Source organism: Taudactylus pleione, unplaced genomic scaffold, assembly GCF_031769625.1.
Source record: "Taudactylus pleione unplaced genomic scaffold, aTauple2 ptg000017l, whole genome shotgun sequence".
NCBI lineage: Eukaryota > Metazoa > Chordata > Amphibia > Anura > Myobatrachidae > Taudactylus > Taudactylus pleione.
In genome coordinates, this window is record NW_028284419.1 from 8,896,262 (window position 1) to 8,909,640 (window position 13,379).

The window sequence follows — 13,379 nt, forward strand, 5'->3', positions numbered from 1 at the left end:
ACCATCTATTTCTCATTATAGAATAATGAACAAATGGACATGCACAACGTTTTGTGGAGTATAACACTTTGAATACACCCACAAAACGTATTACGCTTCCATTTAGATGCAGAATGAGTCGCACCCTGCGCTTACAACTCCTTGTGATTAGAGGTGGCGAAATAGGGGGAAGGATGAGACAGGCAAGCCTAGGCCAAATACAGAAAGTACATGCCTATCAGGAAGCATAGGTGCGAGGCCCCTGGTGTAAAATAAGCATTGCATGTTCTACAGAAAATATCACCTGGTTACTGACCGAGCATTACCCCTACTATCACCTTCACATTTTGTAGCTAGAAATGCTTTGGTCAATGGTGCTACTGGCAGCATTGTATGTACCAGAATGTAAAAAGAGGAGAGACTGATGATTATAAGTGCTCCCCTAAGGACTTGATGTTAAAGAAAAGCTGCTGCCAAAATATAAAGGATGTGCAAATACTTCAACAAATGTAGAAATGTATCAGAAGCTTGCTGAATACAGCTTGTCCACGGCTGTGGCTGGCAAAGTAATGTAGACAATCAGGTTGTCTACCTTACTTTGCCAGCCACAGCCGTGGACAAGCCGTATTCAGCAAGCTTCTGCACGCTGCCGGTGGTCCCTGCTCCGGCACCACCAACTATTACACACAGATCACGCCGGGACCTGTACATTGAGACCAGCGCTCACACACAGAGGAGATGGGAGAGCGGTGACTGCTGCCAATACCTCGCGGCTGATGAGCTCTGAACACAGTGCTGTCCGCGCTCCCAATCTACCCTCATCCCTGTCCATCTCCTCTGGTTTGACATTTAAGGACTGGGTGAGTGATATTATATCCCCACAAGAGAGGACAGAGCTATAATAAATGTGTTGTGTACACACAGACAATTAGCAAAAGCAAAACTGAACGTGACACATTTCTGCTTGCTTCATTTCACATTATTGTGAACAAAGTGGATACTGGCAATTAACTACTTTCTCTGGGGCATTGTTACTATGTAAACATCCATTGGTGAACTACCTTACAAAATAATCCACTTAGCCGGACGCGCCTAATTGGTTAGGACAATCCAAGGCTCTGTGGATTGTAATGTACATAACTTTCCAATCTTAACAACACTAGAACCTATCCCAGGAGAATTTTCATTGTGATCCTAACATAAAGAATGTATAGCAACCAGCTGATATTACCTATTTAGATGGGACTATTACTGTACCATTTACTCTTATATTTAGTATTTTTAATTGTGCTAATACATGTATTTTATTATGTTTATCTATATTTGTATTAAATCTATAACTATACCAACTTTCACACTGTGCTGCTGATTTGAATATACTAGAGCGCGGTTATCAGCAACTTTGTTTTCTTTGCACAATAGAAAGGTCTTGTGGGTCGCCACATTGGGTTACAGCAGCGTCTCGTAGCGGGATGTCCCGACGACGGCGTTTAAGACACAGAAACGCGTTGAGCTTACGAGCATCACGGCAGAGACAGTTTAGCCACGGCACGAGACCACACAGCTGGCTCACACCTTTTCGGAGGCATCCTCTGTCCTGCTGCTACCCGACCCGTGTACCAGACACAGGAGGTCCACTATTGAGACCCAGCCACAGTTCCTGGTCAAGCGGCCTGCACAGTCCCAATCCAGACCGCTCTGCACATTGCGTGTCACACGGATAGAGGTAGAGCCGCACAGCATTCTTACTGCCAGTCACACGAATCAAGGCAGAGCTGCACAGCATTCCTACTGATTCAGCTTCTCATTAAACTGCTGATCCTGTGTTCCTGTCCTCGGGACATCCCGCTACGAGACCCTGCTGTAACCCAACGTGGCGACCCACAAGACCTTTCTATTGTGCAGACCGCACACCGAACGTGGGTACATTTGCCACACCGCACCAGCCTACGGGTGTGCCCACTACTATTCCTTTTGTACCATATACAATACAACACGTCAGGTTATCCTATATAAGCTACGGTCCAAAACTCCAAACGGGTGAGCTCACGCCTATTTACACAGACTATTTTTTTTTTCAATATAAGCCAGTATAAAGAACAACTCCTCCAACTGCTGTTTGGTTATACTACACTGCCAATAAGCACAGTTACTTTGTAGTACCCATCTGAACAGATTCGATGCATCCAAATCAGTTCTGTCACTAATGTTTCATTTAACATCAATTGACTTTTCATTTAATTTTTTATTTTTGAATCATTACAACGAATACTTTATTCACTTCTTCATTTGACTGCATTGTATTGAATTGTATATCATCTGTGGAAAACCTCTCTATATTTAATGAAGAGATTTTTTATTTGGCTACATGATTTTATAGATACTGTGATTTATTTATTTGTATTACATTTTTCTAGTGGTTATTGAAAAGCGCAGCCGATCATTTCTTCCCTTGTATGTACCAGGGCAGAGTGTGAACAAAAGTATAAAAACGCATTTTGTCATAGAATATGTAAACAATGTTATAATGTTGTTGTGTATACAGCAAACCTTTCAGTATAGATCACTCATACACATACGAGACATGTGAACGGTTTAATTAAATGGATAAATTATATAAATAGACAACAAAATTAAGTATTAACATCTGAAGCCCATATGTACAAACATTTTTTTTGGAAAAGTTTAAAACAAAAATGGCAAAACCAGTTCATTCAGTAAACAAGAGAAACAGTACATATGTTCTAAAATAAGAAATGTAAACTAGAATATGTACAAACTTTTTAACATCCTGGCACTATTTCGGGGGTTGGCAGCATATACAGTGTAGTATAAGCATTGTTGTCATATTATACTGTGGCATAGATGTATAATAGTGACATTATGATGCTACATATAGAAATGCACAGTAATGCATATATTTCCCAGCGTACACTAGTCTGTAATTATATGGCCACTGCCAACCATTCATCACTTGCTGGACAGAATGCAATAGTCTATCAATTATTGTTCTGTTAACAGAATATACATCTGCAGCCACGCAATAACCTGAGGACAGTGTGCACATGTAAATTCACATCTCTATATAATACATTTAAATCTCAGTATATGTGCAGCAGGTTAAACAGATGAGATATGTAGCCTTGTATAGCCACATACAGAAAGGCCAATACTGTACACAAGCAATCATTCAGTGGCCGCCAGCATTATAAGGTGCCTATCGATACTCATCAATCAGTTCTTTGGTCCTGCTTAAATGCGATATGGACGATTTGATCATGTGTGCTACACACTCATGACATCATTAAGCCAATATGGCCATACACAACCATACTTGTCAGCCATTTCAGCAGGTGTGTTGCCACAATAGGCGCTTGTGTAAAATTGTATTTCCTTTGTGAACCGTGAACAGAAAGGACATTTCCATAAGTTATTTTTAGAATACTTAATTTTAAAAAATTTATTTATTTTTTTAAACTACTAACATGTATAGTGTGCAAATATGCGAACTGAGCAGGGGTGGGCAATAAGTGTCACTCCAGCTGCTGTTGAACTACACATCTCAGTATGCCCCAATAGCAAAACTGTGGCAAAGCATGTTCGGATGTTAAGCCCTGAAGAAACTTCAGGGCCGCTTAAAGCCCACCCCTGGTATAGAGTATGTGAGGAAGTTCACATCTTTATAGCTGTGTCAAAATTTAGGAAGTATGAAACATAAAAATCTGTATACAACGGCAGATCGATACAGACTTGTGTGTATGAACGGAACATTCCTTGAATTCTCTTTGATTCATGGTCAAGCAACAGCAAGTACACAGAGAGGGAACATCAAGAACTTCTCTTGGTTGAAGAAAATCCTTCAAAAAACAAGCTACTGGCTTTTGTTACGGCTTCTGTCAGCATCAATTGAGAAACCTCACATAATCTCTTAATATACTCTATGATTAAATCACGGCATTCCTACCTTATTAAAAAAAATATTAGTAGTGATTCATTGCAGATTGCATGATCTTCTGGACACAAAACTGAGACTAAACTGGAACTCTATACCCGATTACTAATGGAATGCTTTCCTTTTTTATTATTGGTCTAGAAATGCCTTCTACTTGTTAGAGGGTTTTGGGTCTCAATCACACAACTTTGGTCAAAATTGTGAGCAAATATCACGCTCACAACCATAAGGAGCTATAATATATGCCTAGTAAAAGTACGCCAAGATTAGTGTGACAGAGTGTAAAGAATAAAATAGCAAAACAAATACAGAGTAATAACAGGTTACAGACTGATGAATACCTCCAGCTGTAGCTTAACTATTACTCTCATTTCAATCCAGAGTCTGGAGGATATAAACGTGTAGGTCAGTGGCAGCTGTGTACCAACTGATGGGCACTACATAATAACTGTTCTGCCAGGATGTGCTGGGTGAAGATGAACTCCCTTGATGTGATGCCCATCCTTTTATTACATATATTCTTGTGTACTGAGATCATGGTCACAGACTGTATTTACATTGGAAAGTAAAAGTGGAATAGTTTTCCATCACAGTATATTTCCTGAAGGAACAATTCGTGCCTCATGCTTGTGCAAAATGGGTTAAAAAACTATAAATAGGTTAAACATGAATTCAGGTCCTCAGCTCTTCATTCTCATGTACACAAACTTATTTCTGTAGATATTGTCCGCGAGGAATATGGACTGCGTCCCTTTGCTTGGAGGAGAGGAAGCCAAATAGTTAAGACATAAAAGGAAACAAAATAATTCAAAGTTCTGTACAAGGTATCCCAAGATTTTCTCAGTAGCATGGATCGTCTCCCAATGGTTAGGAATGATACTTCAGAATGATAGGGACTGTCGGAAAAACAAAGGAGGATGAGGATTGGTATGTGTACATCCTTAGCTATTAAGTTATTATATAGTGCACACATATTCTGCAGCGCTTTACAGAGAATATTTAATCATTCACATCAGTCCTTGTCCCAGTGGAGCTTACAATCTATATTGCCTACAACATGCTCACACACATACACACTAGGGTTACTTTTTTTTGTCAGAAGCCATTTAACCTATCAGTATGTTTTTGGATTGTGGAAGGAAACCAGAGCACATGGAGAAAACCTAGGCAAGCTTGGGGAGATCATACAAACTCCATACCAGTAGGGCCTTGGTGGGAATCGAAACCAGGACCTCAGTGCTGTGAGGCAGCAAACTATTCATTGCTCCACACTGCTGCCTTAGTTATAAGAATAAATATTGGAGATGGCGGCTTCAAATCTACATGTATTAGGTTTCTGTTTATGCAAACCTTTCATGTCATCACCGTTATTATAATTGTTTTTTTATATCGTGCCATTGTATTATGCAGTGCTTAATCATTCACATCAGTCCCCATTAGAGCTCATAGTATGTTTTGGAGTGTGTGAGGAACGTGGAGCACACTCTGTATTTTTATTATACAGCTTCAGATACACTAGAAAGAAAATCTATGCATTTCCTAAATAACATATATGCACCTGTCAACATTTTGATAATGTGTCCAAGTTACTTAGAGCATAACGGACCACGAAAAGGATAGTTATGGTAAAACTTACCCTTGTTAACTCTCTTTCTTCGAAAGTCCACAGGGCCCACAGGGGAGATAATGGAGGTGTAGGAGGGACTTGGAGGACCGGATACCAACAGCAAAGCTTTTAAATCCCAGGATGCTCCGGTCCTTCCCCATATACCCCGCCACAGCCTGAAGGCAAATAAGCCCAAGACAGGAGCAGGATAGGAGAAGGAAGACTGGTACGATGAAGAATCACACTCTCACACAGAGAAGGAAACAAGTGACCAAGAGAAGAAACCCATAGAAGCCAGGTGCGTCAGGGCTGTTGCCCTGTGGACTTCAAAGAAAGAGTTAACAAGGGTAAGTTTTACCATAACTCTCCTTTTCTTCTGCCTGTGAGATAGTCATGCAAATTCATCTGACCAGAGTCAGTTTGTTAGCTGGCCTTCCCTTCTTATGGAATCTATATAAGATGAAGAGGGAGTCTGATTTCCTGATGGAACTAGTACGTAGATGTTCAGAGCACGGACCACATCCAAATAAGCCTCACCTGCCGAGAGGTCTGGTGATTGAAAGGCCGGAACCACAATTTTCTCATTAAGGTGGATAGGTGAAACCACCTTGGGAAGGAAGCCCGAGCATGTTCTAAGAACAGCCCGTCCTGATGAAAGATTAAAAAGGTGGGGCAACATGAAAGCGCCCCTAAATCCGATACCCTACGGGTAGATGCTATAGACAGAAGAAACAGAGGCCCTGAGGCGCTAGCTCTGAATCAGGGCCGTCCTTAATTTTTAGAGCGGCATCCTGGCCGCAAGTATAGCTGTGGGTGACTACCCACAGCTATAGCGAGCGGGCCAGGAAGATGGTCGCGATGGTCAAGACCACTGCGACCATTGGGCTTACGACGAGACACTTGTGGTAGGGTCTCGTTGCCGCAAGCCCTGGAGTGCTTTCAGCTCTATCGTGCTGTCACTCACCGGCTCCGTCGTGCGCATGCCCGAGAACCGGCTAGCGACGGGCAATCCGTCGTCCTGGGTCACGCACCAAAGGGGGCGAGCTGTCGATATTGAGTGACAGCTCGCCCCCTTTGGTGGGCGGGCCTGGGTGGTGGCTGCCCAAACAGAGGCGTTCCCATGAGAACACCTGCCGTTTGGGGGCGGCCCCACTGACATCACTCGAGAGATTCCGGCTCTGTTAGAGCCGAAATCTCTCTGGGGGCTTGCGGCCAAAAGACCCTACCACAAGGGTCTCGTCACCCACAGCTATACGAGCCGATCCAAAAAAAAAAAAAAAAGCCCGAACCTGATTCAGAGCGAGCGGCTCTGAATCAGGCCCGGAGGTTCCTGAAGTGCGTGGAGAACCACTGACAAATCTTATGGAGCCACAGGAGGGAGAAAGGGAGGCTGTACACGGAGAACACCTTGTAGGAAGGTGTGAACATCCGGTAGAGGAGCGGTTCTGCGCTAGAACCAGATAGACAGAGCAGAGACGTGCACTTTCAGAGATGCTAGGCAGAGTCCAAGATCCAATCCTGCCTGAAGAAAGGCTAGTATTCTAGAAACCTTAAAAACTTGAGGGTCATAGTTTCTAGGAGCACACCACTGGAAATATGTATGCCATATCCGATGATAATTCTCTGGCCGAGGCTGGTTTACATGCTCTAAGCAAGGTCTGGACCACAGAGCTAGAAAATCCCTTAGCTCTTAGGAGGGATGTCTCAAGAGCCAAGCTGTTAAAGACAGACAGGCCAGGTCCGGATGTAGACAGGGACCCTGAGACAATAGGTCTGGTCGAAGAGGAAGCTGAAGAGGAACGTCTATGGAGAGACTTTGAAGATCGGCGTACCAATGGCATCTAGGCTAAGCCGGAGCTATCAACAGGACTGTGCGCCCTCTTCCTGTTTGAATTTCCAAAGAACTTTAGGAAGAAGGGATATTGGAGGGAAGAGGTATACCAAATGTAAGGTCCACTGCACAGATAATGTGTCCACAAAGGCCGCGTTGGGGTCCCTTGTCCTGGCTCCATACACTGGAAGCTTGTGGTTGTGTCTCGAGGGCATGAGGTCCACATCCGGTAGACCCCACTTGTCCACCAGGAGCTGAAAGACTTCTGGATGTAGAGACCACTCTCCTGCATGCACGTAGTGACGGCTGAGAAAATCCGCTTCCCAATTGATAATTCTTGGGATGAAAACTGCGGAGATGGCGTTTGGCCCATGTGAGAATGCAAGACACTTCTGCCATTGCTGTCCGACTTCGAGTGCCTCCTTGATGATTGAGGTAGGCCACTGCCGTTTGCGTTGTCGGACTGTACTTGTACTGGGCTGCCCTGAAGAATATCCTGAGACAGCGTTAGAGCTCTGTAGATGGCTCGGAGTTTCAGCATGTTGATTGGTAAGACTGCCTTGGCTGGAGTCCAGCAGCCTTGAAAGGAGTGCTGGCCGGTCACTGTACCCCACCCTCGGAGGCTTGCGTCTGTGGTGAGGAGTGCCCAGTCCGGGATCCAAAAGGGGCATCCCTTGTCTGTAGCCACCAGGATAGGGACAGGTGAACCTCCGGGGAGGGGCCAATCATCTGGAATCTGAGCAGATGGGGTGTCCCATTCCACCTGGAGCGGATCAAGTGTTGTAGGGGCCTGGAGTGAAATTGAGCGAACTCCACCATGTCGAAGGTGGACACCATGGATCCCAGGGTCTGCATTGCAGAGTGAGTTGACACTCTGTGACTGTGTAGTAGTCTGCGCATCCGGAGCTTTAATACAGAGATTTTGTCTGCTGTTAGGAAGATTCTCTGAACATGAGAGTCCAGGAGGGGTCCCAGATGTTCCATTCTTTGAGAAGGTGTCAAGGAAGACTTGTTCCAGTTGATCAACCAACCATGCATTTGTAGAAAGACAATGGTTACTTGAAGATGGCTGTGAATAATTTCTGGGTAGCTGGCCAACAGCAAGAGATCATCTAAGTATGGGAGCAATCTGATCCCTTGACGACGAAGATAGGCCGCCATGACTGCCATGATCTTGGTAAAGACCGGAGGAGGCGTTGAAAGGCCAAAAGGCAGAGCCTGAAATTGGTAATGCTGCTGTAGTATAGCAAACCAGAGATATGGTTGATGAAAAGGCGCTATAGGTACATGAAGGTAATGTACCTGAATGTCCAGAGACACCATAAAATCCCCAGGCTCTCTTGTTCAGAGACTTGAGGTTGAGGATAGGTTGATGAGACCCATTGGGTTTCTGAACTAAGAATAGGGTAGAATAATAGCCCTTCCCTCGCTGTGAGGAGGGGACCAGAATTATTACTCCTGAGAGCAGTAAGGACTGAATGGCCTTTTAGAGCAGCAGGGCCTTACTTGGGTCCGATGGAGGTCCTGCGCAAAAGAACTGCTGGGGGGGGGGGTTGCCTCAGGAAGGATAGGGCATATCCGTGGGAGACCACTTCTCTTACCCAGGCGTCTGATGTGGTCTGACGTCAGAACTGGGTGAATTGAGAAAGTCGGCCTCCCACCCTGGGAGCCCCCAAGGAGAGGCCGCCCCGTCAGGCAGAATGCTTGTCCTCAGATTTGTTAGGTGGATGTCTAGTAACCCAGGTCTGTTTTGTCCTAAGCTTGAAGGCCTTAGTTGATGCCTGATGCCTTGGAAAGGACTGACCTTTAGCTTTTCCTTGAGGAAAAATGGACCGAAAGGATGACATCCGAGGCTTCGCATTATATGCAGAGGACAGGAACACCATCTTGGAAGCTGCCAAGGCAGAGACAATCTTATCCAATTCTGGGCCAAACAGAATATCCCCAGAATAAGGCAGAGACTCCAAAGATGTTTTAGAGTCCGCATTTGCCTTCAATGAGCAGAGCCAAACAATATGGCGGGCTACTACAGAAGTAGCAGATGCCTTGGAGTCTAGGAGAGCCGTATCCAAGCTGCTTCACCCAAATAGGAGGCTGCATCTCTAATGTGAGATTGAAGCATCAGAGGGAAATGTCTCTTCTAGGGCCTCTCTCCAATTCTCAATGGCTTTTGCTACCCAGGCTGTAGCCCTAGCAGGATGAGTAATAGCTCCTGTAAGAGAGTATATAGATTTTAGACAAGCTTCCATCCTTCTATCCGTAGTCTGCTTCAAGGAGGTTGCAGTATGGATAGGTAAGGTAGCATTCTTGACCAGACGTGTCACGTGGGAATCCACTGCTGGGGGAACTTCCCATGTAGTGCAATCAGTAGCAGGCAGAGGGTAAAAGGAACTTAAACATTTAGGCAGCAAATCTTTTACTGGGCATACTCCATGCCTCACTCATAAGATCAGATAGCTGATCAGAGTGAGGAAACTCTGGCAAAACTACTTTTTGTCATTTAAAGAGTGGCTATTATGTCTTAGGAACAGGTTCTGTCTCTTCTATTTGAAGAATAGATTTTACAGCTCTCAAGTGCAGGTATATTCAATTTAGAGAGGGGTTCCTCACCTTCCGAGGGGGAGCCAGAGTGAGAGAGGTCTGCATCTTCTGCCTGCCCAGATGTTAAATCAGAATCTGACAGCTGGGTGGACTGGGAAGATAACACAGCACAGTAGGTTTACTAGGTAAGGGTCTCTTTTTGCAGCTTTTGTTGAAAGGCTGTAGAGGTATCTGCCAGACTCTGCACTGAGGTAGAAAATATGTATACCCATAGGAGAGGCAAAGGATTTGCAGGGAGTACCTGCTGTGGCCATCCCATAGAGGGAGCTAGCACAGGGACCATTAGATGGTCCGCAATTTTTGATAGCATCTGTGAAAAAGTAGCCTTGGGTGGGTCCTGAGGGGGGGAGGGGGGGGCTGATGGGCCCGGGACTGTATAACAAGATGCACAAAGACCGTCCTAAATGAGGTTCTCTGAAGCCAAGCCTGCTGAGCAGGACTTGCAAGAGACCAGAGTGAGAGGAGCAGGCTGCTTGTTATTCTTGCCTCTGCCAGACATAGCTGCAAGGATGACGTAACACCCAATCTGAGACAGTGCAGTGAGCAACCCAGATGTATGTGTAATATGGCACAGTGTAGTGCGTAATAGTAACATAGTATGTGATAGCGCTCACAAATATAGGGAGATGTCAGCTACAATGAACCCCTTTATACCATAGTATGCCAGGGTTTATAGTAGAAAAAAGCAAAACAGACAGCAGCGCTAGCACAAGTCACATACAATGTAGAATATACAACATAACTGCAGTGGGCACTAAACTCAACTACACAGACCGCAGTGGCTGGTAGGATATAGCGCTGTATAACCTGGCCCTTGGGAGAGGTATACAGAGAGACTGGACCCAGCGTTCCCGAAGACCTGAATGCAGACAATGGCTGCTGTGATACTCAGAGGGGGCGGAGGGCAAGGGAGAAGCAGCGAAGGGAGCAGCAACACCGCAGTGGAATGGTGCCCTGATCTGGGGGAGGGGCTGCATGGAGAGCACCTTCTCACCTATGTTGACATTAACCACCGGGTCCCCTGGCCTTAAATTGTGCCCTGCGCCGGTGCTTGTAATGCCCTGGTGGTCTAGTGGAGTCCCGGACGAACCGGTGGCCACATCAGCGCCCCCGGTCTGTCTTCCAAGACTGGAGGTAAGACTGCGCATACACGCGGGTCTCCGCAAGCAGGGGTCCGCCTGACCTGTTTCCTTGAGTCCCGGCTGCAGTCTGGGGTCCAGTGAGCCTTGCTAGCTAGGTCCCCCTCATAGCCCCGCTGGGAGTATCTAGCCGAGGGCTGGTGTCACTGCACCGCGGAGGGGTATTGGAGCAGCAGTGCAGACGTCCAAAGGACTGTCTCGCACTGCTGCTCAGTAGTAAAATCAATGAAAATAAAAGTATATCATAAAAATAAGCATAGGCTGCCTAATAGCAGCCACACTGTTAAAATGGTGACCCAGCTCCTGCCGGACACCAAAGAAACTGAGTTGAAAAGCTTTGCTATTAGTGTCCAGTCCTCCAAGGCCCACCTACACCCACATTGTCTCCCCTGTGGAGCCCTATGGACCCTGAAGAAGAAAATGCTGGTTGCACTGAATTAACGTTGTCTACACAATATATCCTATAATTAAGATAGTAGAAACAAGAAAAAATTATGAAGAATACTACATTAACTCTCAATCTACTACTTAACAGAATTTAAGGATCTATTTTTCCATTATGTTTGGGACTCCAGGCTTCCCAGAATAAGTGCTTTCCATAGATTAAAGCACAATGTCTAATAAAATATACTGAATTACACGGACCCTGGTTTGGCAGTGCTCCTCATAGTGACTATAGGAGGCATTTCGGTCTGCACTCAGGTCTGTGGGTAAAGCAATATTATTCAGCAGCACCAACTATTTACTTTTTGCTTAATTTACTCTGATTCCCTTCTGGAGTTAGGACCGTCCTGGGTATTTGGATTTAACAAACTCACAGCTAGAAAAGTAAAAATGGAACAAAGTATATTTTTACATTTGTTTAACTAGCATATTAGGCTTTGTGTTTCTCTATCCTCTTCACAACTGGGGACCCCAGAACCAAATACAACTGTTGCCTCTACCAGTACAGGTTGAGTCTTCCATATCCAAAATGCTTGGGAACAGGGGTATTTGGAAAACGGAATATTCCGTATTTTGGAATAATTGCATACCATAATGAAAATATCTTGGAAGTAGGACCCAAATATACACACAGAATGCATTTATGTGTTATATACACCTTATACACACAGCCTGCAGGTCATTTTATACAATATATTCAATAATTTTGTGGCTCAAACAAATTTTGTGAACAGAAATGAAATTCATTTATGTTTCATATATACCTTATAAGGTAATTTTATACAAAATTTTTTTAATAATTTGTGCCTTAGACAAAGATTGTGTACATTGAACCATCAAAAATCAAAGGTTTCATTTTCTCAGTCATGCCAAAAAAAATCTGTATTTCGGAATATTTGTATATGGGAAACTCAACCTGTACTACTATTATTATTATTACAAGTACTAATTCAAGTATAAAGTGTCATGAATAATGATATCACAATTTCATAGGATATACAGTACCAGTAGTTAAGACACATTAGTTTTAATTATCTCAAAAGAGGTACAGAAAAAAAAAAATAATTAAAATGTATCATTGGAATCATAAGGGAGTTTGTGAAGACAGCATCAATCCAGGTAAGGGACAATCCTGATAGCAAATAATTTATTTTAATTCCGCTGAATGCTCATCACATCCTATTATATCTACAATTAGAGCATCAGAAAATGATATATATATATATATATATATATATACACACACACACAAACATATACTGTATATATTTTTTTTTCCATTTTTTTATTACACAGTAATATGTTTACCAGTACATACCAATAATCACTAGTAGGATGAGAATGAAAACCGATGCCACAATCGCTTTCATCTGAAAGACAAAACATATTTATGTGTGTTTTTTATACAAACATTTATCCATTACTACAACTAGTGAGGTGATCAGTGCTAATTCTCTCCAAGTTCCCTACATTACCTGACCTGGAATCTAAAAAATCAGGGAATGGACAATCCCGGTTGGAGACACAAATCCAATAGTTTGTGAATTTCAAACTAGAGAGATACAGGAGATATTACTACATGGACATACATTAGAAATAAACTTCTAAGAGGACAAAAGAAACAAATTACCTTACACTCCCGCCACCACATCTGTCTCCTGAGCTGTCGTGCTCTGCTGCTGAACGCTGTGGCATTATCCGACAAACTTTCTGTGACATAGAAAAAGGGATAAGGAAGGAGGACAAGATGGACATTGATGAAGATGAGCAACTACAATCTAAATAATAATAATAATCTATAAATTTGTAGGTGGCATATGCTATCAC

The 13,379-nt window shown here is 43.7% G+C and overlaps 1 protein-coding gene across 1 annotated transcript in view; it reads right to left on the bottom strand.

Moving 5' to 3' along the window:
• Positions 1–2,571: 2,571 nt before the first annotated feature.
• VAMP4 (vesicle associated membrane protein 4) overlaps positions 2,572–13,379 on the bottom strand; it is a 54,977-nt gene continuing 44,169 nt past the window's right edge. The window contains exons 6-8 of the mRNA XM_088481793.1: positions 13,183–13,262; positions 12,871–12,922; positions 2,572–4,827 (exon numbers count right to left, since the gene is read on the bottom strand). Coding sequence (XP_088337919.1) covers positions 4,799–4,827; positions 12,871–12,922; positions 13,183–13,262 — 161 coding nt within the window. The 3' untranslated portion in view covers positions 2,572–4,798. The remainder of the gene's footprint in view (positions 4,828–12,870; positions 12,923–13,182; positions 13,263–13,379) is intronic.